Source organism: Protopterus annectens, chromosome 6.part1, assembly GCF_019279795.1.
Source record: "Protopterus annectens isolate FY-2018-M chromosome 6.part1, PAN1.0, whole genome shotgun sequence".
Classification (NCBI taxonomy): Eukaryota; Metazoa; Chordata; order Ceratodontiformes; family Protopteridae; genus Protopterus; species Protopterus annectens.
The window spans coordinates 198308439-198334580 of NC_056738.1; the positions used below are offsets into that span (position 1 = coordinate 198308439).

Consider the following 26142-nt stretch of genomic DNA (forward strand, 5'->3'; position numbering starts at 1 on the left):
GTCTTAGCTCCTTTAGGCCCCTGCATAATAACCTCTGGGTCTGCAGCAGGATTTCTGTACAAGTATTTGTGAGAATCCAGTACTCTGTAGTTCCAGTCAGGTTTACTGGCAGCAGAAGGGAAAACACCAGAGGCTAAGCTGAATTCATGGAAAACATCATCCACTTCTAAAACAGGGGGGATGGCCAGGAGTCCGTGCTGGGGCAGGTCCAGAAAATCTCTATGGCTTTTCTTAGACTGTGGGAAGTCCTAAGATTCCCACTGGAAATGTTCCCTGATGGAGTGAAAGGTTTCTCCAAAGGAAAGGTCCTCTGGAGGGGAGCCAGAACGGATGGATTCCTCTGCATCTGAATACTCAGGCAGTTAAGGGATGCTGTTCCTCATCAAAAATGAATAGTCAGATTCCTCAGAATCCCGTTCTGTCAATTTCTGGGGAAGGGTGCCTTTTCCTTTTAGAAGTAGCGGCCCGACTACCCCTGATAAGGGAGATGAGAAAGTACAGTTTTGTACCTACCATAAATGTAGATGTTCGAGTGTTCACACTGCTGCAGTCATCACACTTGGGTTATCCTGCCGTCAGGCGGTCCCGCAGTCGGCCAGAGTTCCAAAGTCTTGGTCTGGAGTCGGTTGCTGTTGCTTCTTCCCTGACGCCAGTGCGCCAGGGGTATACAAGAGGCATCTGACGCCATTTTCCTCAGTTTTTCTTGCCCGAGATGTCAGGTGCCCCCAAGTAGGTAGGCAATATATATTGTTAATAAAACATGTAAAAGGAATAAAAGGAATACCTTCAGTTACAAGCAAATACACCACAAAGGTTGTACAGGATAGAAAAGGTATAGAAAAGTTCAACTAGGTCAGAGGGGATGGAGGGAGGGTAACCTGAACTGCAGCAGTGTGAACACTCAAACATCTACATTTATGGTAGGTACAAAACTGTACTATGTTCATCGTGTTACTCTGCTGCAGTCATCACACTTGGGTTGAATCCCAAAGCTAAGGATGGGTGGTGGAACTAAACAGGGTTTGGAGAGGCTAGTAGGCCCTGCAGAACTGCAGTGGCAAAGCCAGCTCTGGTTTTAGAGCATAGAGGTAAGTGACAGTGCTTGGTGAAGGTGTGCACTGAACTCCAAGTTGCAGCCTCCAAAATATCCTTGGTTGGTACCCCTCCGAGGAAGGCTGTTGATGTTGCTGTAGCCGTGGTGGAATGGGGCCTAATGTTACCAGGTACAGGTTTCCCGTGGTGTGTGCAGCAGAAACGGATACAGTGTCCTATCCATTTTGAAACTGTCTGTTTTGAGATGGCCTTTCCTTGTGATCCTGCAGCATAGGATACAAAGAGCTGGTCAGATTTTCTGAAAGCCTTAGCTTTATCCAAGTAGTAACGTAATTGCCTGTGAATGTCCAAAGAGTGTAGGAGCCTTTCCCCCTTGTTCTGGGGGTTTGAATAAAAGGTGGGCAAATGAATGGTTTGGTTTAGGGCCACACTGGATACCACCTTTAGCATAAAGGAAGGGTTAGTTCGTAAAGCGACTCTGTCTTGATGAAAAATGATGAAGGGCTCCACTGCCATTAGGGCCTGTAGCTCTGAGACTTTTCGTGCTGAAGTTATTGCTAGCAGCAGGGCAGTTTTCCATGATAGAAACTGTAGATCAGCTGTAAAAGCTGGTTCAAAGGGCGGTAGTGTAAGTTTTTCCAAAACAAAATTGAGATCCCAAGTTGGTGTTGGTGCTCTCTGGGGAGGTCTTATGTTCTTAGCCCCTCTGAGGAACTGTCTTAGTAATGGATGTGAAAATATAGGAGAATCCGTGTTGTACTGAGCTGAAATAGCTGAGGCATGGATCTTAATAGATGAAAAAGAAAGTCCTTTGTGCAACATCTCAGTTAAATATTGAAGAATCTGAGGAATATTTGGGACAAGGGGATTTTGGCCTTTAGCCTGGTTCCAGGCGCAGAATCTTTTCCATTTGTCTGAATAGGCTTTCCTGGTGCTGGGCCTCCTGGTTTCCAGAATGACATCCATATCACAGCTTTAGAGAGAAGTGTTGACTGGTTGTTTAGGTAATTTGCCATGCAGCCAGATTTAAAGTCTTGAGCTGGCTGTGTAGAATCTGATTGTTTTGCTGAGTGAGCAGGTGAGGAATTGGAGGTAAAATCCATGGTGGGCCTTGAGCCATGTTCCTTAGTATGGGATACCCGTGTTGGCGTGGCCAGTCTGGAGCAATGAGCATCATTTGTGGCCTCTCTAATCTGGCTTTCAGCAGTACCTTTGCCAGAAGAGGCAGTGGAGGAAAGGCATACACTGTCAATGTTTTCCAACTGAATGAGAGGGAGTCCACTTTCCAAGCTAGTGTGTGGTATGTCCTTGTGCAGAATTTCCGTAGTTGGTAGTTTTGGGAGGAAGCAAACAGATCTATGTCTGGGCTCCCCCATTTTTGAGTTATCATTACAAATACTTGAGGATCTAGTTTCCACTCGTGAGGATCTATGATGTTTCTGCTTAGATTGTCTGCCAATGTGTTTTTCTTTCCTGGCAGGAATTGTGCTTGTAGTTGAACTTGGTAGGTCAGTGCTGTGTTCCACAAGGTCATTGCTTGCCTGCACAGGGGGTAGGAATGTGTGCCCCCTTGCTTGCTTATGTACCACATCACTGTGGTGTTGTCAGTCTTTATTAGGAGTTGTCCTGGATGTAGGAGGTCCTTGAAAGCTGTTAGGGCATTTTGTACAGCTAGCATCTCTTTTTGATTGATATGTAGATGCCTTTGATCTGCAGACCATTTGTCCTGAATACATTGTCCTGCCATGTGCGCTCCCCAGACATAATCCGATGCATCTGTTATAGTTTGCCTGGCTGGGGGTAAGGCAAAAGGCTGACCCTTGTTGAGGTGACATGCCTGAGCCCACCATAGAAACTCCTGTTGAAGGCAGGGAATGAGTGGAATCATTGTTTCCAAGCTGTGGCTGTGTTGAGTCCATACACTTTTCAGGTACCATTGTAATTTCCTCATATGCAGTTTTGCAAATGGTATTAGTAGCATGCAAGATGCCATGAATCCCAAGGCCTGCAGAATTTTTCTTGCAGGGAGTTGGGTCTTTGTTGCCATCATTTTGAAGTATTGAGTCAATTGTCCTTGCTTGTCTGGCGTTAGATAAGCCATCTGGGCTGTTGAATTTAAACTGGCATCCAGGAATATTATGTCTTGTGAGGGCACTAGTTTTGACTTCTTTTCGTTTACTGTGTATCCTAGGCAACTTAATAGGTTTTTGACAAACGCCAGATGTTTTAAAAGAATGTCCTTGTTTTCTGCTTGAATAAGGCAGTTGTCCAGGTATGGATATATTTGAATTCCTCTTTGTCTGCAGTATGCAATTACTGGTGCCAGGCATTTTGTGAAGACCCTGGGCGCAGTAGATAAGCCAAAGGGCAGTGCAGAGAATTGGTAATGGGTTGAACCTGCTATAAATCGGAGGTATCTTCTGCAATTTTGTCTGATGGGGACATGCAGGTATGCCTCCTTGAGGTCCAACGTTACTAGCCAAGCCTTCTTGTCCAGCATGGGAAGAAGCTGCTGTAGTGTTAGCATCTTGAATTTGGGTACTTCCAGATATGTGTTTAGAATTGAGAGGTCCAGAATGGGTCTCCAGGCTTTGTCCTTTCGGGGAACTAGAAAGAGTCTTGAGTAAAATCCTTGTCCTTACTCCTGTGTTGGGACCTTTTGAATGGCTCTCGTCCATGAGAGCTGAAATTTGCTTTTGAGCCTCTGCCCATTGATTTAGTGGCAGGTTTGGCATTCGTTTTATCCTTGGTAAAGTGTGAAAGTGGAATCTGTATCCTTGAGATACAATATTTAGGACCCATTTGTCTTTTGTGATGCTGTGCCAGTTGTCTGCAAAAAGTGCTAGTTTTCCTCCCAAGGGAGCTGCCAAGAGGGATCTGCTTGGCAGTCTGAGGGGTAAGTCATTGTGTTTGTCTTCTGATAGTTTGAGACCTGTCTTCTCCTCCTTTTTGGGTTGTGGCACCCCATTGTCGAGGCTGATAAGAGCCTTGTGACTGACCTCTGCCCCTTGGATGTCTGTATTTGCCCCTCTGTGGTCTGGCAGAAGTTGGAAAGGACCAGTTTTTGGTTGGCCAATTTCTGCTGAAAAGTACAGTTTTGTACCTACCATAAATGTAGATGTTCGAGTGCTAATACAGCTGCAGTCATAAAAGATAAGTTTTCCTGCCGTCAGGCGGGTCCTCGGTCGGCCTAATTCCAAAGTCTAGGTCCGGCGTCGGATGTCGTCACTTCTTCCCTGACGGCAGTGCGACAGGGGTATAAAAGAACCAGCCAACGCCATTTTCTTCAGTTTTTCTTGCACCAGATGTCAGGTGCCCCCAGAAGGAAGGCAATACATAAATTTATGTAATAATGCAATGCAATATAATCAAAAAACAGTAGATGCAAGCAAATACACCATAAAAGAATACCCCAATTAGGTTGTATAAGGAGGTGTTAGCCATTAGGCCTGTCCCAAGAGGGGAAGGAGGTAGGGAAACCTGGGCTGCAGCTGTATTAGCACTCGAACATCTACATTTATGGTAGGTACAAAACTGTACTATGTTCATCGTGCATACAGCTGCAGTCATAACAGATGGGTAGAATCCCAAAGCTAAAAATGGGGTGGTAGGCACTAAGTGGAACTAGGAGGATACAGGATGCCCTGCAAGACTACAGTGGCAAAGCCTGCTCTAGATTTGGAGTATAATGGTAGGTGATAGTGCTTGGAGAAAGTATGTACAGAACTCCAAGTGGCTGCTTCCAAAATATCTTTGGTAGGAACCCCCCTGAGGAAAGCTGCAGAGGTAGCTGTGGCCCTTGTGGAGTGATGCCTGCAGGTACAGTTTTACCATGAAAAGAGTAACAAAAGCGTATGCAGTGGGCTATCCATTTTGAGATTGTCTGTTTGGAAATAGGCTTCCCTTGAGCTCCAGTAGCATAGGACACAAAGAGTTGCTCTGATTTTCTGAAAGGCTTTGTTCTGTCCAAATAATAACATAGCTGTCTGTGAATGTCCAAGGAATGTAGTAGTCTCTCCCCTTTGTTTTGAGGATTACGGTAAAAGGTAGGTAAGTGGATAGCCTGATTAAAGGCTACCCTGGATACTACCTTTGGCATAAAGGAAGGATTGGTTTGTAAGGAAACTCTGTTCTGATGGAAAATGATGAAAGGCTGCACAGCCATGAGGGCTTGTAGTTCCGAAACCCTGTGAGCTGAGGCGATAGCCAGAAGGAAGGCGGTTTTCCAGGACAAATATTGCAGTTCTGTTGAAGCAGCTGGCTCAAAAGGAGGCAAGGTCAGTTTTTCTAGAATAAAATTGAGGTCACAAGCAGGTACTGGTTGTTTCCTTGGGGGGTTTTATATTCTTAGCCCCTCTGAGGAATTGTCTTAAGAGGGGGTGAGAGAATAAAGGAGGATCAGTGTTGTATTCTGCAGAAATGGCTGAGGCATGGATTTTGATGGAGGAGAATGTAAGTCCACTGCTTAGCATCTCAGCTAGGTTACTGTAATATTTGCGGTAAATTCAGTATTCCAGGATTCTGACCCTTTTTCTCATTCCAGGCACAAAACCGTTTCCATTTTGTGGAGTAGGCTTTTCTAGTAGAAGGCCTTCTGGCCTCCAAAATGACATCCTGCACCTCCTTGGAGAGTAGGGTCTGTTGTGAATTTAAGGAATCTTCCATGCGGCTAGATTGAGTGTTTTCAGCTGACTGTGAAGAGTTTTGAAGTTGTGCTGAGTCAGTAGAAGAGGCATTAGAGACAGGATCCATGGTGGGGAATGCGTCAGGCTCCTCAGGAGTGAGTACCAGTGTTGTCTTGGCCAGTCTGGAGCAATGAGAATCATCCTTGGTCTGTCTGCACTGGTTTTTAATAGAACTTTGGGCAGCAGAGGAAGAGGTGGAAAGGCATAAACTGTCATTGTTGTCCAACTGAAAGAGAGTGCGTCCCCTTTCCAGGCCTGTGGATGAAAGGTCCTTGAGCAGAATTTTGCCAATTGGTGATTTCTGTGGGAGGCAAAGAGATCTATGTCTGGCCTTCCCCATGCTTGAATTATCTTTGTAAAAACTTGAGGATGCAACTTCCATTCGTGTGGATCTGTCATATTTCTGCTTAGGTTGTCTGCCAGCGTGTTTTCCTTGCCTGGCAGGTACTGTGCTTGAAGTTCGATTTGTAATTCCAGAGCCATGTTCCAAAGAGACATGGCTAGCCTGCATAGGGGGTATGAATGGGTTCCTCCCTGTTTGTTTATGTACCACATTACTGTGGTGTTGTCTGTCCTTATCAATAGCTGGCCTGGATGCAGTAGTTCTTTGAAAGCTATAATAGCATTTATTACTGCTAGCATTTCCTTTTGATTGATGTGTAGGTGCTTTTCTTTTTGGGACCATTTGCCCTGAATGCATCGATCTGTCATGTGCGGCCCCCAGGCGTAGTCCGAGGCGTCTGTTGTGATGACTTGATTTGCTTGAGGCTTGCAGAATGGGAGACCTGTGTTTCTTTGGCATGCTTGAGCCCACCACAGAAATTCCTTTTGAAGACATGGAATCAGTGGTATTATTGTTTTCAAACTGTGGCTGTGTTGAGACCATAGGTTTTTTAGGTACCATTGAAGTTTCCTCATATGCAGCTTTGCACATGGGATTAGTAGGATGCAAGATGCCATGAATCCCAGAGCCTGCAGGATTTTCCTTGCAGTCAGCCTGGTGAAAGTTGCCAGATTTCTGAAGTATTGAGTTAGTTGCCCTTGTTTCTCTGGCGTGAGGTAGGCCATCTGGGTATTTGTATTCAAGCTGGCACCCAGGAAAATTATTGTTTGAGAGGGTATTAGCCTTGATTTCTTTTTGTTGACTGTGTATCCCAGAGAATTCAACAACATTATTACAAACGCCACATGTTTCAGAAGTATGTGCTTGCTGTCCGCTTGGATCAGGCAGTCGTCCAAATATGGGTATATTTGTATCCCTTGAAGTCTGCAGTAGGCAATTACTGATGCCAGGCATTTTGTGAACACTCTGGGCGCAGCAGATAAGCCAAAGGGCAATGCAGATAATTGATAATGGGTTGAACCTGCAAGAAATCTGAGGTATCTTCTGCAATCTTGTCTGATTGGGACACGCAGGTATGCCTCCTTGAGGTCCAATTTTACCAGACAAGACTCCTTGCCCAGCATGGGAAGAAGCTGCTGTAATGTGAGCATCTTGAATTTTGGCACGAGTAAAAATGTGTTTAGGATGGATAGGTCCAAAATAGGACTCCAATCTTTGCCCTTCCTTGGTACCAGGAATAGTCTGGAATAAAAACCTTGACCCTGTTCTTGTGCAGGTACCTCTTGAATAGCTTTCATGTCCATGAGATCTGAAATTTGTTTTTGTGCCTCTGCCCTTTGATTGTGTGGCAGGTTTGGCATGCCTCTCATTTTTGGAAGGGTGTGAAAGTGGAATCTGTAGCCTCTGTCTATAATGTCCAGGATCCATTTGTCTTTTGTGACAATATGCCAATTTTTTGAAAATAATGCCAGTTTTCCACCTAAAGGTGCTGCCATTTGAGCCTTGCTTGGCATGCAAAGGGGAAAGTCATTGGTTCTGCTTTCTGAATGGCTGTGAACTATCCTCACCACCTCTTTGTGTAGGTGCTTGCCATTGTCTGCCTCTAAACAATCCTTGAGATTGCCCTCTACCCCTCGGGCGCCTGTATCTACCTCTTTGGGGTCTGTCCGTGGCTGGAAAGGACCAATTTTTTGAAGGCCAATTTCTACTGAAACGTGGAGGTTGTACCTGTAGGAAATATTTTACCGTTTGCATTGATTTTGCCTTTTCCTCCATTATCTTTAATACCTCCTCAGCTTTAACACCAAACAATACATCTTTTTGAAGAGGTGCATCTAGTAATTTAGCTTTGACATGATCCGGTAAGGTTTGCTCTTTGAGCCAAGCATGTCTACGTATGACTGATCCTGTAACAGCAGCTCTACATGAGGCCTCTAAAGCATCAAAACCACATTGCAAGGTATGTTTACCCACTTGCTCTGCACTATGTAACAAATCCTGCAACTCCTTCAAGTCTGGTTGTTCAGGTTGTGACATTTTGCTTTTCAACTGTGATAACAGAAACTGTTGGTACTTTAACATATGGAACTGACAGTTCAATGCCCTCATGGTTAAGGTGGCCGAGGTGTATACCTTTCCCCCCCACCTTTCTAAAGCTCTGGAATCTCTCTCTGAAGGTAATGGATTTTTAGCAGTGGAGGCCTTAATTCCCTTGGGACCCTGTGAAAAAGTTTCTGGGTCAGCCGCATGGATTTTGTATAGGAATTGGTGTGAATCAGGAACCCGGTAATACCTGTCAGGCTTGACTGGAGCTGGAGGTAAAGAATCTGGATTAAGGTAGGCCTCCGAATACACATCATCTAGTATGTCTAAGACATGAGGTATAGCCAGAGGCCTGTGCTGAGGGAGCAAGAGGAAATCCCTAAGCCTTTTCTTGGAGTCAGAGTACTCTTGGCCTTCCCAGTGGAAGTGTTCCCTCAATGTATGTAAGGTTTCCCCAAAAGAGTAATCCTCAGGTGGGGAGACAGAGGGAATGGACTCCTCCGCATCAGAATCTTTAAAAGGGGAGTATGAATGTTCCTGGTCTTCAGAATGTTCTGAAATAATTGAGGCCTGGTCCGAGGAAGGGGATTCTTCCTCCACTCTGGGCCTTTTGTCCGGGGGGGGGGGGGGGGGGGGGGGGGTTGAGAACCCCTGATAAGAGTAATCAAATCCTCAGCCATTTTCAGCATCTGCTTTTTAGGCATGGGGCCTTGAGAGGGGCCCTGTGGAGCTTGTCTTTTAGTATGCATGGCTGCTTTAGACTTAGTGAAAGCCTTGATGGAAAAACAAGAAGGAGGCCTGAAGACACCTTGAGAGGTGGCAGGCCTGTCTAAACTCTGAGTTTCACCGCCAAGAGTGGCTTCGGTATCTGTAGTCGGGGTGTGGGCCGAAGAGCCTGCGACCTCGGGCACAGAAGACACCGCCAATGAAGTGTCATCGGTAGTCAGGGGCTGCGTAGGCGCCTCGCTGAGAACCGGACCACCTGTAGTCGGCTTTAGCGTGGTGTCGGTAGAAGTCGCGGACCTCGTATGTCGGTCCTTATTCTTTGTGTCTTTTACTCAAAACTGGAGTCGGAGTATCCGACGACATAATGTAATTAAACGTTTTGCCAAAATAGTGTTGGGCGAACTCCGCCCAACGCTTAATAGTGCGTCTGTTGAACGTAGCACAAAAACGACAGGCCGAGACGTCGTGGTCTGGGCCTAAGCAAGGAATGCAGAGGGAATGAAAATCCTTATGCGGTATTTGCTTCCCACATGAAATGCAATTATTAACTTTGTCGGACATCGGTCTGAGGCAAGAAAAGTTTCCCCAACGAGGTACTTAGCTTTCAAGAAGACTTCGGTTGAAAAATATTCGTAATCTCAGGAGCTGGCCGACCGGCACTTGCGAACTGCTTCTGCTTCGGGCACCGCGCGGCAAGAAAGACTGGAGAAAATGGCGTCGGCTGGTTCTTTTATACCCCTGTCGCACTGACGTCAGGGAAGAAGCAACGACATCCGACGCCAGACCTAGACTTTGGAAATCGGCCGACCGAGGACCCGCCTGATGGCAGGAAAACCCATCTGATGTTCATCATGTATACAGCTGCAGTAATCACAGATGGGTTTTCAGCCGTCAGGCGGTCCCTCGGTCGGAAATTCAAAGTCCTGGTCGGCGTCGGTTGTCGCCGCTACTCTTCGACATCAGGAAGGCCAGAGTATATAAGACACAGCCGGCCATGTTCTTCAGTCTTTTGCCGCAGTGCCTGAAGCAGAAGCAGTTCGCAAGTGCCGGTCGGCCAGCTCCTGAATTACGAAAATAATTGGAACCAAAGTCTTCATTAAAGCTAAGTACCCCGTTGGGGAAACTTTTCTTGCCTCAGACCGATGTCAGAAAAAGTTAATAATTGTATTTCTTGTGGGAAGCAAATACCGCATAAGGATTTCCATTCCCTTTGCATACCTTGTTTGGGCCCAAACCACGATGTCTCGGGCTGTCGCTACCTTCAATAAACGCACTATCAAGCGTCGGGCGGAGTTCGCCCAACACTACTTTGGTAAAGCTTTTGACTATAAAATGTCGGACACTCCGACTACCGTTTTGACCAAAAAACGCAAGGAAAAGGAGCGACACGCGAGGCCCACGGTCCCCGCTGACACCACGCCAAAACAGGCTACACGTGGTCCGGTTCTCAGCGAGACGCCTTTGCAGTCCCTGACTACCGACGACACTCCTTTGGCGGTGTCCTCTGTACCAGAGACCGCTGGGTCCTCGGCCCTTTCCCAGACTACAACCGAAGCCCCTGCTTATGTCAAGCCTACTAATGTGGACAGGTCCACCTCCACCCATGGTGTATTTAGGCCCTCATCTTCTTTTTCTATTAAGGCCTTTACTAAATCCAAAGCAGCCAGGCATCCCACAAGGCCTGTTACACAGGGCCCATCCCCTGGACCCATGCCTAAGAAACAGATGCTTAAAATGGCTGAGGATCTAATTACTCTTATCAGAGGTTCTCAGCCCCCTCCTGACAAGAGACCCAGAGTGGAGGAAGAATCTCCCTCTTCTGATCAGGGATCCATTTTATCAGAACATTCTGATGCAGAGGAACACTCTTACTCCCCTTTTGAGGATTCGGATGCAGAACAGTCCATTCCTTCTGTATCCCCTCCTGAGGATTTTTCCTTTGGGAAATCCTTGCACACCTTGAGGGAACACTTCCATTGGGAAGGCCAAGACTTTTCAGATTCCAAGAAAAGACTTAGGGAATTTCTTTGGTTACCTCAGCACAGACCTCTGGCTATACCTCCTGTTTTGGAGGTACTGGATGATGTCTATTCGGAGGCTTGCCTTAACCCTGATTCTCTGCCTCCTGCACCAGTAAAACCTGATAGGTATTACAGAGTACCCAGTTCTCACCAATTTCTATACAAAGGCCATAATGCTGACCCTGAAACCATTTCACAAGGCCCAAAGGGATTAAAGGCCTCCACTGCCAAGAATCCACTTCCTGCAGAAAGGGAATCCAGATCTCTAGAAAGGTGGGGTAAAAAGGTATATACCTCGGCCACCCTAGCCATGAGGGCCTTAAACTGTCAGTTTCATATGATTAAATATCAACAGTACCTGTTATCACAATTAAGGAACAAAATGTCTCAACCTGAACAACCAGATTTAAAAGAGTTACAGGATATGATGCATAGTGCGGAGCAAGTGGGTAAACACACCTTACAATGTGGTTATGATGCCCTAGAGGCTTCCAGTAGAGCGGCTGCTACAGGATCAGTCATTCGCAGACATGCCTGGCTTAGGGAACAAAATTTGCCTGATCACGTGAAAGCTAAACTTCTTGATGCTCCTTTACAAAAGGATGTACTATTTGGTACTAATGCTGAGGAGATACTACGGAAAATGGAAGAAAAAGCCAAATCTATGCAAACTGTCAAAGCTTTCTTACAGGTCCAACCACCACGTTTTAGCAGGAATTGGCCTTCAAAAAACTGGTCCTTTCCAGCCACTGACAAGCCCCAAAGGGGTAGATACAGACGGACAAGGGGCAGAGGGCAATCACAAGGATCATATAGAGGCAGACAATGGCAATCTCCAGCACCAAGAGGTGGTGAAGACAGTGCACAACAATACAGGAAGCAAACCCAATGACTCCCTCATTTCCATGTCAAGCAATTCTCAGCTGGCAGCACCTTTGGGAGGGAAACTAGCATTATTTGCAAGCAAATGGCATATTGTCACAACAGACAAATGGATACTGGACATTATAAACAGAGGCTACAAATTTCAATTTCACACTCTTCCAAAAATGAGAGGCATGCCAAACCTGCCACAAAATCAAAGGGCAGAGGCACAACTGCAAATTTCAAAGCTCCTAAACATGAGAGCTATACAAAAGGTACCTACGCACCAACAAGGTCAAGGTTTTTATTCAAGACTCTTTCTGGTACCAAGAAAAGGAACCGACTGGAGACCCATTCTGAACTTATCCATCCTAAACACATTTCTACTGCAAAATTCAAGATGCTCACATTACAGCAACTTCTTCCCATGCTGGGCAAGGAGTTTTGGCTGGTAACATTGGACCTCAAGGAGGCATACCTGCATGTCCCAATCAGACAAAGCTGCAGAAGATACCTCAGATTTCTTGCAGGTTCAATCCACTATCAATTCTCTGCATTGCCCTTTGGCTTATCTACTGCGCCCAGAGTATTCACAAAGTGCCTGGCATCAGTGATTGCCTACTGCAGACTTCAAGGGATACAAATTTACCCTTATCTGGACGACTGCCTGATCCAAGCGGACAGCAAACACATACTACTGGAACATCTGGCATATGTGACACGGTTACTGCCTTCTCTGGGATATACCATCAACAAGGAGAAATCAAGGCTAACACCATCTCAGAAAATAACCTTCCTGGGTGCCAGCTTGGACACAAACACCCAGATGGCATATCTTACGCCAGAAAAACAAGGGCAACTATCTCAGTACTTCAAAACACTAGCAAAAAGTACCAGGCTTACTGCAAGGAAAATCCTGCAGGCTCTGGGATTCATGGCATCTTGCATTCTTCTAATCCCATGTGCAAAGCTGCATATGAGGAAACTTCAATGGTACCTAAAAAATCTATGGTCTCAACACAGTCACAGTTTGGAAGCAATTATACCAATAATTCCACGTTTGCAAAAGGAATTTCTATGGTGGGCCCAAGCATGTCAAGTAAACGCAGGCCTTACATTCTGCAAGCCTCAAGCAAAACAAGTCATAACTACAGATGCCTCAGATTACGCCTGGGGGGCGCACATGAAGGACAGGTGCATTCAGGGCAGATGGTCCCAAAAGGAAAAGCACCTTCACATCAATCAAAAAGAAATGCTAGCAGTAATAAATGCAATTACAGCTTTCAAGGACTTCCTGCATCCAGGACAATTACTGATAAGAACAGACAACACCACAGTAATGTGGTACATAAACAAACAAGGAGGAACACATTCATACCCCTTGTGCAGACTAGCCATGACTCTTTGGAACTTGGCTCTGGAAAGACAAATCGAACTTCAAGCACAGTACTTGCCAGGACTGGAAAACACACTGGCAGACACTCTAAGCAGAAATATGACAGATCCACACGAATGGAAGTTACATCCTCAGGTGTTTACAGAGATAATCCAAGCGTGGGGGAGGCCAGACATAGATCTTTTTGCCTCCCACAGGAACCATCAATTGAAAAAGTTTTGCTCAAGGACCTTCCATCCAAAGGCCTGGAAAGTGGACGCCCTTTCATTCAGTTGGACAGCATGGACAGTTTATGCATTTCCACCTCTGCCTCTTCTGCCCAAGGTGCTTTTGAAAGCAAGAACAGACAAACCGAGGATGATACTGATTGCTCCAGATTGGCCAAGGCAACACTGGTTGCCACTCCACTCCTGAGGAGCCCAACACATACTCCTCCCTGGTCCCTGCCTCTAATATCTCTTCTGCTGACTCAGAACAGCTACAAAACTCTTCACAGTCAGCTGAAAACACTCAACCTCGCTGCATGGAAAATTCCTTAACACCACAACAGGCCCTACTCTCCAAGGAGGTGCAGGATGTCATTTTGGAGGCCAGAAGACCATCTACTAGAAAAGCTTACTCCGCAAAATGGAAGTGGTTTTGCTGTTGGAATGAGAAAAGAGGCCAGGACCCTAGAAAATTGAACTTGCCTCAGGTTTTACAGTACCTAGCTGAACTGCTGAACAGTGGACTTTCATTTTCTTCCATAAAAATACATGCCTCAGCCATTTCTACAGAATTCAACACGGATCCTCCTTTATTCTCTCACCCACTCTTACGACAGTTCCTCAGAGGGGCTAAGAATACAAGACCTCCAAGGAAGCAACCAATACCAGCCTGGGACCTTAATTACATACTAGAAAAATTAACATTGCCTCCCTTTGAACCTGCTGCCTCAACAGATCTGCAATATTTGTCCTGGAAAACAGCTTTCCTTCTGGCCATCACTTCAGCTCGTAGGGTTTCTGAACTACAGGCCATCATGGCGGTGCAGCCCTTCCTCATCTTCCATCAGGACAGGGTTTCCCTTCGTACCAACCCATCTTTTATGCCAAAAGTGGTATCCAGGGTAGCCTTAAACCAAGCCATACACCTACCTACCTTTTATCCTAACCCTCAAAACACAGGGGAAAGGCTGCTTCACTCTTTAGACATCCATAGGCAGCTACGTTACTATCTGGACAGAACAAAGTCCTTCAGGAAATCAGAACAACTTTTTGTGTCCTATGCCATAGGGGCTCAAGGGAAACCAGTTACCAAACAGACCATTTCCAAGTGGATTGGCCACTGCATACGGTTTTGTTATTCCTATCATGGGAAATCTGTCCCTACTGGTATCAGATCTCACTCCACCAGGGCCACAGCCACCTCTACAGCCTTCCTCAGAGGTGTTCCTACTAAGGATATTTTGGAGGCAGCCACTTGGAGTTCTGTACATACTTTCACAAAACACTACCGCCTGCCCTTATATTCCAGAACAACGGCAGGCTTTGCCACTGCTGTTTTGCAGGGCATTCTGGCTCAACCCAGTTCCTCATAGTACCTACCACCCTATGCATAGCTTTGGGACTCTACCCCATCTGTGATTACTGCAGCTGTATGCACGATGAACATAGTACAGTTTTGTACCTACCATAAATGTAGATGTTCGAGTGCTAATACAGCTGCAGTACAGGTTTCCTTCCCCACTTGGTAAGGGCATGGGGCCTAACAACCACTTCATACCACCTGACTGGGTTATCCTGCTATGTTTTATTTGCTTGCTTACACTAATTTTGTAATACATTGCATTGCTTGCAATTGTGGATAAGCCTTATTTATGTATTGCCTTCCTTTTGGGGGCACCTGACATCTGGGGCAAGAAAGACTGAAGAACATGGCGTCGGCTGTGTCCTATATACTCTGGCCTTCCTGACGTCAGAAGAGTAAGCGACGACAACCGACACCGGACCAGGACTTTGGAATTCGGCCGACCGAGGGACCGCCTGACGGCTGAAAACCCATCTGTGATTACTGCAGCTGTATTAGCACTCGAACATCTACATTTATGGTAGGTACAAAACTGTACTTTATGACTGCAGCTGTATGGACGATGAACATCGAGGGGGTTGAACCTGTAAAAAATCCTTGACCGTCTGCATAGATTTTGCCTTATCCTCCATTTTCTTTAAAACCTCTTCTGCTTTTACACCAAATAAAACATCCTGCTGTAAAGGTGCATCCAATAACTTTGCTTTAACATGATCAGGTAAAGTTTGTTCTTTTAACCAAGCATGCCTACGTATGACAGATCCTGTCACTGCTGCTCTACAAGAAGATTCCAATGAATCAAATCCACATTGCAAAGTATGTTTTCCCACTTGTTCAGCTGCATGCAACAAATCTTGCATTACCTTGTAATCAGGCTGTTATGTATGTGTGATCATTTTTTGTTTTAACTGAGACATCAAATAATGTTGATATTTCAGCATGTGAAACTGGCAATTTAAGGCCCTCATAGCTAGAGTAGCTGAGGTATATACTTTCTTTCACCATCTGTCTAGTGCTCTAGAATCCATTTCAGAGGGTACAGGATTTTTAGCAATAGATGCCTTAACCCCTTTGGGACCTTGAGAAATGGTTTCTGGGTCAGCAACAGGGCTTTTATATAGGAATTTATGTGAGTCAGAGACTCTGTAGTATCTGTCTGGTTTGGCTTGTGCAGGAGGTAGTGAATCTGGGTTAAGGATAGATTCTGAATAAACATCATCCACAATGTCTAACACGGGTGGAATTGCAAGTGGTCTGTGCTGGGGTAGTAAAAGGAACTCTCAGAGCCTTTTCTTAGAATCAGAGTAATCCTGGCCTTCCCAGTGGAAATGTTCCCTCATGGTATGTAAAGTTTCCCCAAAAGAGTAGTCTTCTGGGGGAGATGGTGAAGGGATAGACTCTTCATAAGGGGGAAAAAAATATTCCTGTTCCTCAGAAGAAACTGAAACCTGGTCAGAGGAAGCGTAGTCCTCCTCCTGTCTTGGCCTTTTATCAGGAGGGGGATGGGAACCCCTGATAAGGGTAATTAAATCTTCAGCCATCTTAAGCATCTGTTTCTTAGGCATGCGGCCTTGTACTGGAGACTGCTGTACAGTCTTCTTTGTTTTAAAGGGGTTTTCAGCTTTGCATAAGATTTAATAGTGAGTGTAGTCGGTCTGAAGACACCTTCTGCAACTGAAGGCGTTTCAACTGCACCGGAATCTCCTTCAGCCACGGAGTCGGAAGGGTCTAAAGGTAAAGGTTGTGGAGGCCTAGCAATCTCCGCTTGGGAATCGGATGCCGCCTGGGGTTCTAAATCAGCGGTCGTCAGGGGCTGCGTAGGCGCCTCACTGAAAACCGGAGAACCGGCAACTGGCCTAGCAGAGGCCTCGGAGTCTGGTTTGGGTCTCGGCTGCCTGTCTTTATCTTTGCGTTTTTATGCATTCTGGTCGTCGGTTGCTCCGACAGCATGGTATAATTACATTTCCTACCAAAATAATGTCGGGCAAAATCAAACCGACGTTTAATAGTACGTTTGTTAAACCTAGCACAAAAAAGACAACCTGTGACGTCGTGGTCTGGGCCTAGGCAAGGAATGCAATAAGAATGAAAGTCCTTATGAGGTATTTGCTTCCCACAAGAAATGCAATTGTTAACATTTTCTGACACCGGACTGAGGGAAGAAAAGGTTCCCCAACGGGGTACTTAACTTTATTTTAGACTTCGGTCTGAAATTCGATTTGAAAATCTCAGGAGTCGGCCGACCGGCACTTGCGAACTGCTTCTACGTCGGGCACCGCACGGCAAGAAAGACTGGGGAAAATGGCATCGGATGCCTCTTATATACCCCTGACGCACTGACGTCACGGAAGAAGCGACAGCAACCGACACCGGACCAAGACTTTGGAACTCTGGCTGACTACGGGACGATGAACATCCTCCACTGTTTTAAGCATTTGTGCTTGGGGCGGTGGAGCAGAAGCAAGATGGTGGCTAGAAGCAGAATTCCTAGGAGTGGCCTGGGTTCTACTCCTGACAGAATCCATTGGTCTGAGAGAAACGGTAGTTGGATGTGAAGACGTCAGTTTCTGTCTAGATTCGATAGTGCGAAAGTCCACATCGGAAGCCGGTGCCTGCGTTGCGGCTCCGGACCCAACCGAGGCAGAGACAGCCAAAGGCTTGGAAGACAAAGAAGATTTCTGCGGCATACCAGACTCCGAAAGGATCTCGGTAGAGGCCTGTGTAGATACTGAATCGGGCATCAGGGACTGCAAATGCACCTCACTGAATTCTGGAGAACTGACGTGCTTAGCAGTAACATCGTTGGAAGTCTTAGCCTTGTGTGGTCTGTCTCTATCTTTATCTCTACGTTTTTTCAGAATGTCCATAGATTGTTGGCTGACAGACGCCATATCGGAATGCGAAGATGAAACACGAAAATAAGTGTCTACAAAAAAAGCTCTACGGCGAATGGTTCTCGCATTAAAGAGGGCACAGAACCGGCAACAGGGGACGTCATGGTTTGGGCCTAAATAAGTGACGCAGTAATAATGGAAGTCTTGGTGTGGGATCCGCTTTCCACAAGTGAGACAATTGTTAACTTTTTTGGACATCTGTTAGTGCAAGAAAAAAGGATCCCCAATGGGGTACTTAGCTTTAGACTTTTTCAGCTGAAATTCAACTTCTGGTAGCGACAGACCTGCACTCGTGCGAACTGCTTTTACGGGCTCCACGGCAAGAAAGACTGATGTAATGATGTCGACTGCCTTGTTTTATGGCACTGATGACCTGACGTCAGACTACAGGTGACGGCAGCCGACGCAAAAAAAACTGACTCTGGTGTTCGGGCCGGCCAAGGGCTACCACAGCAGGGATAACCCCCCACAGGTGATGACTACAACAGTGAAACACGAAGGACATCCAAAGTTCCCTTTAATGATGCAGACAGCAGAATAAATATCAATGAACAACATTTAAGATGCCTTCAGAGCTTTAGCAGTACCAGATATGGGAACTTCAGCATGATAAACATCAGGACTTGGGTCTAAACAAGTGGTAGCAAACAGGGGAATCAAGGACTGCATGAATTTTCCAAGTGTGGCACATCACATCACTATATGTGCTAGTGAAGGGTGTGTGCGTTTCAGACAAGCAGCCATACATGACAGGAAGTAGGACAATCTCAATTAGAAAGTTGTAAAGAAAGGTCCCTAATTCGTGGACAGTAAACAATGTGAAAATTAATATATTTTTCTCATGGAAGCAACAGTTAAGGTTTACCTTGTTACTTACATATGCATAAACTGTTACAGCAAAATTTGTTCCTAACAGGTGACTTAATCAACATATCAAGGGAGATGACACAGCAGAAAATGGCTTTTTTAACAATTATTCCAAAGGCTTAGTTTGATAATCATAAGATCATTGGAGTTACAAGGCAAGTGAACCATGACACCATTTCTGCCTTGACAGTGCCCAACCTTAGCCTTTGCCTGCCTCTCTTTTCAAGGAGGGTCAGGACTTTAGGTAGAAGCACCAGAAACAACAAATGGTATCAAGAAACAAAAAAATATGACCAACCAGTGTCCAAAAGATGAAAAATATTTTATTCAACTTCTCTAGCGCCTCGGCACAGCAATGCCTTCAACGGAGTAAAAACTTTTTTTTTTAACATACAGCCACATCTTGTATATAATACTATTAAATAATCAGCATATCATATTACAACTTCCCAACTATATTCCACATTAATCTCATCTGGGACTAAAGTTCCATACTTTAAAATAAAAAGTGCCTCTTTATACAGAAGTTTTTTCTTAACATTTGTCATCTCATTTTGTTTTACGATTCTCTCAAACTGTGTCCTGTAAACCATCAGGGTTACCATCAGGACATTGTAAAAATGTTGTGCAAGACGGCTTTCGAGTTTTTTATTCCTTATACCCCTTATATGTTCCTGCAAATGTAAAGAAAAGTTGTGTAAAATCTTACCATAACCATAGATGTCCTTCTCGTCCATGATGCAGTATTCCACATGTGGGTTTACCCATAATCCTTTCAGGTAAGTCCGGCCAGTATTTCAAAGTTTCAGTCCCTCAGAGTGCGGCGGGCGTCTGATGTGGCAGCAGGAATGTGGGCCATAAAGGTGATGTCTGTACGCAACAGCCCTCAGAACAGAAAAGCCCAGCTGGAGCCAGTCCTAGAAGGGCATAGCCCGTCCAGTGTCACCTAGAGAAGCAAATGCAACCTGATAGGAGGGTGGGAAAGAATACTGCACCATGGAAGAGAAGGACATCTATGGTTATGGTAAGATTTTACACAACTTTTCTATGTCCTTCTATTTCAATGTTGCAGTATTCTACATGTGGGTAAGTGCCAAAGCTCACTGTGAATGGAGTGGTGGTCTGGTAGAAGTTTCTAGGAATCCGTGGATAACCCTGGCAAACCCCACCCTGGCCCTAGACACGTGGTCCAGCTTGAATGTTTGGTGAAGTTATACACTGAGGGCCAAGTGGCAGCTTCCAGAATTGTGATGGTGTCTAGCCCTTTATAGAAGGGGCCTGAGGAAGCTACAGCTCTAGTAGAGTGGGCTTTAATACTGCCCTCCAAGGTCTTCCCATGGTATGTGTAGCAAAAATAGATGGCGCTGGATATCCAGGCCGAAATGGTCTGTTTGGTCACTGCTTTCCCCAGGGGTCTGGAGTGGAAGGAGACAAACAGTTGGTCAGACTTTCTGATGGACTTGGTTTTATGAAGGTAAAACCTAAGCTGTCTGTGGGCATCTAGAGAATGAAGTGCTCTCTCACTGTCCCCCTGTGGGTTAGGAAAAAAGGTTGATATGTGTCTCACCTGGTTCAAAGATAGGTTGTTGACCACCCTGGACATGAAGGAGGGGTTAGTTCTGAGAGAAACCCAGTCAAGGTGGAAAACTAAGAAAGGTGGGTTAACCATCAGAGATTGCAGTTCAGAGACCTTCCTGGCTGAGGTCAGAGCCACCAACAGAATGGTTTTCCATGTGCAAAGCTTTACGGGAGCTTTGTCTGCTGGTTCAAAGGGAGCTAGGGTGAGTTTCTCCCAGACATAGTTAAGATCCCAGGGAGGAGGGGATGATTTCCTGGGGTGGGGGTGGAGTCTTAGGTGAAGTACCCCATTTGAGGAAGAGTTTTGCAGGTAGTCTGGATGCAAGGGGTGGATCCAAAGGGAGGCAGGTAGAAATTGCAGACAAGTGTGCTTTTATGGAGGCGTAGGCCAAACCTATCTGCAGTAGTTCACACAGGTAAGACAGGATGAAAGGGATGTCGCTTGTCAGTGGATCCAAATGTCTTGGTGACACCATATGGAAAACCTTTTCCACTTAGGTAAGATTTTCTTGTGTTGGGTTCCCTGGCCTCCTGCAGGACATTGAGCACGTCCTAGTTGTACAGGTGTTTGAAGGGGATAAGAATCCTATCAGCCAAAGGGTGAGGTGTAGAGACTGCCACTGTGTATGTAATCTGAGATCCCTTGTGCTGTGTAATCAGGTCCACTGAGGGGAGTAACTTGTGGTGATTGCAGTTGGACAATTAGAACAGAAGGGGGAACCAGTGGGGTCTTGGCCAGTAGGGAGTCACCAGCAAGACTTTCAGTTTGTCCTGCTGTATTTTCAGCAGCACATTTTGAATTAGAAGGAAGGGGGGGGGGGGGCGTACAGAAATGTACTCTTCCAAGAAATTGAGAAGGCATCTGTTGCCAGTGCCTTTGGGTCTGGTGTCCTGGTGCAAAAGCCAGGTAGTTGCCTGTTGGAGGAGGCAAACAGGTCTATATGAGGTGTACACCCACCTGTGGACCAGATCCAGGAAGACCTTTCCGAGAAGCATCCATTCGTGGTTGTTTGTGATGGTTCTGCTGAGACAGTCTGCCTAGACGTTGTGGAGGGAAGGGATGTAAACTGCCTGCAAGGTATTCCCTGTGAAGAGGCTAGTTCCCAAACGATTAAAGCTAGTCTGCAAAGGAGGTAGGACTTGGTCCCTTCCCTGTTTGTTGAGATACCACAGGACAGTGGTACTGTCCGTGAAAAAAATTAGTGGCCCTGGATGGAGGTAAGGTAAGAATTCTTACAGAGCTAAGAGGACAGCCCTCATCTCTCTGACATTGATATGCCCTAGTGAGTGTGAGACTGGCCACACCCTTGCACGTCTGTTGCCCAATGTGGCTCCCCAACTCAGCTCTGAAGCGTCTGTATGCATTATCTGAGTGGGTGGGGGTGGCTGGAGAGGCAGTCCTGGGTTGATGGCCACTTGTACCAGCCACCATTGAATTTCTTGTTTCAAGCAAGGTAGGAGGGGGACCCTGAATTCCAGGGGGTGAGAATGCTGGGTCCAGACTGACCTAAGGTACCACTGCAGCTTCATCATTTGTAGTCTTGCTACGGGGAGCATGGGAATGGTGGCTGCCATGTAACCCAGGAGTCTCAGATACTGTCTGTCTGTTCTGGTGCCTGGAGGACGTAGCACAGGTGGTCTGTGAAGGAAACTACCTTGTCTGGTGGCAGGAAGACCTTCATGAGGTCTGTGCAGATCCTGCACCCCAGGAAGACAATATCTTGAGCGGGCTACAGGTGAGATTTTTGGTAATTTATCTGAAATCCTAGAGACTGCAACAGGGTCAGAAGAAACTGTGTATGAACAGTTAAGGTCTTCTGATTATCTGCCTGAATTAGCAGGTCATCCAAGTAGGGGAAAATTTGGATTCCCTGTGTCTTGCAGTAGGTGATAACTGGAGCCAGACATTTTGTGAAGATCGTGGGTGCAGTGAAAAGCCCAAAGGGCAAGGCAGAAAATTGAAAGTGGGATGAGCCCACTAAAAATCTCAGGTATTTCCTGAATGACGGCTTTATTGGGATGTGCAAATAAGCATCCTTTATGTCTAGGGTTGCCAAGAACCCTTGGGGCAGGAAGCAGGGAGAAGAGGTTGGGGAGAGGTCATAGGTAGTAACAACACACAATTTGTGCTGTTCGAGGTTATCCATTGTACTATTCCCATATTTATACCTAATTTTATGTTTATCTTCCTTTACTTTATTCAAAGAATCGTTGACTATACCTTCATCATCTCTCTTCTGTATAAACATTTTAACTGTTCTTTTAAAATTTTCCTCCAAACCTTTATCATTACATATTCTTTTAACTCTCATCAATTCACCATACGGTAATGACCTTATAAGATGTGAAGGATAGAAAATAGTTCCATAAAGGAAAGGGTTACTATCTTGAAATCTTCTATACACTCTAGTTTTTATACCTTCATTTACACTCCCCTCAAGGTGTACATCTAAAAATATTACTTGCTGTCCATATCATGGCTCAAACTGTAGGCCAAACCTATTTTTTTGTAATTACTCTACAAACAGAACAGTACTGTACCCCCCCACGACAAATAAAAATAAGATCATCTATGTATATATGTATCGACAATGAAAATTAACATCCTTTTTAATGGTTCTTTAGGTAGAAGCACCCTGTGGCTCTTGGGGCCTAAAACAAGCCAAAGACAAAAGTGACGCTTAAGCAAGTATGTCACTTCCCCTCATCTGTGGGCTTGCAAAAAGTATTTATCTTCTTAGGAGCAGATGAAGCAGAATCTGGATGTTTCCAGGCACCTAGACTTGTCACTGCCAGAACAGCTAGGTCTCTAGAGGGCTGCAAAATACCTAGTGCTTTTTTCAGCTAAATGTCTTTCACCCAAAGCAAGATTTAAAAAACAATACATGCAACATATTGTCTGACCCATCATAGGTTCATAGGTTCGTACTAGGCTATCTGCCCTAGGGCATTTATAAGCCTAGCCAGAGTGTGTGTGGCTTTCACCACCCCTTAGGATGAGAATACTACGCCCTTTTAGGATTTAGTTTACTGTGCCTCTGTCTAGTAGTGACACAGAGATGACCCCCGGGGTAAACCTACGATCTCCCATCCACTTGTCAAGATTTCTCTTGAATAGAGTCAGTGAGGGGCTCTGCCTAACATGGATTGGGATTCTGTTCCAGAGTGTAGGGAGCCTCAGAACACTAAATGCAGGACCTGCACATGTCTTTTCTATCAGGCTGACAAGTGCTGCCTAAATTCAGGAGATATGGGGCTAAAAAAGAAGACTCCCTGGTCACAAGTCAAATTTTCAAGTCTGCACTGTAGAATTTGAGAGACTGATCCATGTAGACACTCTGGACACTGGTACATTCCTGCCAAAGATGTTCACAAACTGGTAGAAGAAGCAGTGCAAACACCACTGTACATGTCCCCGGCAGAAGATGCCAGGCTGCACTCATGTGCTTCTCTTGTCTGAGATGAGTGCAACCCCCCAAGCTGTTGCATTTACTGTAAAGCTCAACTCTTGAGTATTGCACGTGGAGGATATGTTGCTGCCTTGAGAGTAGACTTAGCAGGGGGAGGATGCAACTGATATTTGGCTACAGGTTCCCTTTATCTTCTCACAAGGTTTTGGTACTGGCTTGGGCTCATGAGAAGTACCTTCATAACAGTCTCCAGATACAGCATCTCCACACTTGCCAACATAAGAGAGCTGAGGTACATCAGAGACATATCCTTTCCCCTGCATGTGGAAGGGATTAAGCACTGAAACATAATACCATGCTTCACACTGTGCTCCTCTATCAATTAGCACAAAAAGGGAAGGTGCATGCAACTTGATTTTTTCTTCTTCTGGCCAATCAAAAAGCACACTAAAAGTGTTACCATTTTGTGTAGTGAAAATGGGAACTTTTCCAAAGTAAATACTGGGATGGAGAGCCAAAGTATACGAGAAGAAAACAACTGACAGGTAACCCTTCTAAGGAGTTAAGTGACATCAAGGTAGGACGCAGGAAGCAATTGTGCCCAGATTATTGGAAAGAGAAAATTCTATAATCTACTGAACCTGGAATATCAGAAGAGGAAAAAGAAGCAGCTGGTCAGTAAAAAAATGCCTTCTGCTTTACAGCACACTTTTCTCTTTTGCTTAAACAGCAAATGGGTCACTTACAACTTAATGTAAAGCTGTGAATTTCAGTTTATGCTGATGCATGACAAATTAACGGTTTTAAATCATGGAGCAGTTTTATCATATTGCTGCAAGACAAACCTGAATTGGTATCCTTTCCCATTTCAGTAAGGCTAAAAGAAAATATAAATGCCAACAGAAGAAATGGACAACAAATTTTGCCCAAGATGAAGAGAATAGTGGGAGGTTCAAGAATGGTAAACTAATATAAGCAACAATTACATTACTAGACACACTTCTGTTGAAAAAAAAAACAGCAACAAATTATTCCAAACACGGTATTCATTTCCTTTGACTTCAAAACAAATACAATTAAGTTTTTATGTTCTCTGTACTTAAAATGGTATTATCTGGGCCAAGATAAGCTACATGTTCTCTGTTTAGCTACTACCTACAATTAGCAAACTATTTAATTATTTTTTAAGTCTGTACGCAACAAAATTTTCAAAATAAAAGTTCACTGCAGTGCATCAAAACTGGTGTTTATACACTGTAAAATATATTTTAATGCATCTTTACAAAAAAGAGAATAAGCAATTCCCAAAATACCATACAACTGTACAAACAGATTCAGTACATTTCAACACCTTTTTCACAACCTGAGCACAATTCAGAAAACCCACCTTTCATTTCAAGCAAGGCAGACTCTGGCACTTCCTCTCCCTCCTCCTCTTCCTCATTCCTCAGCTTCAATCTGTTTTTCCATTCCTCCTCACTGGGTACAACCACAACTGCTTTGCGAGAGAAGCCCTTAAAGGGAAGCAGTTTTCGTCTCTGAGCTGAGCTGTACACATTTGACTGCAGTAAACAGAAAAAGTTAGAACTGGCATGAACCTATTAAAACAGAAGCCGTTGAGATCTCCTCAACACAAACTACCACCACAAAATGCGGATAAATCTTACATCAGTAACCACTTTGGAGGCAAACTGTTAAATGTGGTTTTCATTTTCGGAAAATGTTTAAAAAAATAAATAAAGCTCGCAATATTTGAGACAGCAATGTAATCTGCATATGCATCATTCAACCAATGACGGCGTATGTAAATAATGCAATGCTATATGTTAAAAAAATACCATGGCATTACTTAACTGTACAACTATCTCACTGTAATATTGTTTGCAATACACTGCTCATAAAGAAAAGATTTAATAGAGCTAATCAAAACCAATTTTTGTGTTACGACTTTGTCAGGAACTTAAGTCACATGTAGCTGATGGCTCAAAATAGGAAAGAGTAGGGGATTGTAGAATAAGGGTTAGATGCCAAGGAGCAATGGGCTCTTTAAATGGTGGTCTTCACATTAAAATCCCCTTCAAAAAGGCTTTACAAAGTTTATGTGACATAAGGGACGAACCATCAAACCCAGTACGGAAACTAGATATTGCAGCTAGACGGACTAACTGTAGAGGCTGAAGAACCAGTTTGATAAACGTCAGCTAAAAAATCCAATACTTTATGTACAGGGACTGTATAAGGTCAAGAGCATTACACTTAGAGCCCATCTAGTAAAATTTTCCCATTTACTTTGGTATAGTTTCCTAGTAGAAGGTTTATGACGGGCCACAATGATTTAACGAACAGGAGAGGAAAGGGAAGAGTGCCTGGCAATCATGGGAATTGGAGAAGCCACACAGCGAGCTTGAAATGTTGGAGATTCAGAAGAAACATTCCCTCTGGATGAGATAATAGATCTGGAGCTGTGTCCAGAATCCAAGATTTCCGAAGTAGATGAGGCCAAAGGAAGGGAAACCAAACTTGTTGAGGCCAGAACGGGGGCAATGAAGACTAATGTGTTCTTCAGCCTCTTGGCTTTCTTTAGCAATCGAGATATTATAGGAATTGGAAGAAAGGCGTAGAGAAGACTGGGGAGGCCAATCCTGGAGAAGTGCGTCCCTCAGTGACACCCCCCACAGAGGGGAATCAGGGCA

General features: G+C 44.9%; 1 protein-coding gene across 1 annotated transcript in view; it reads right to left on the reverse strand.

Annotated features, from left to right (window-relative positions):
- The window catches only part of HNRNPUL2 (heterogeneous nuclear ribonucleoprotein U like 2), a gene marked incomplete in the record, with an annotated part of 1663394 nt that overhangs the window by 417272 nt on the left and 1219980 nt on the right, over positions 1–26142 (reverse strand). Inside the window, 1 exon segment of the mRNA XM_044075357.1 lies at positions 24837–25011. Coding sequence (XP_043931292.1) covers positions 24837–25011 — 175 coding nt within the window.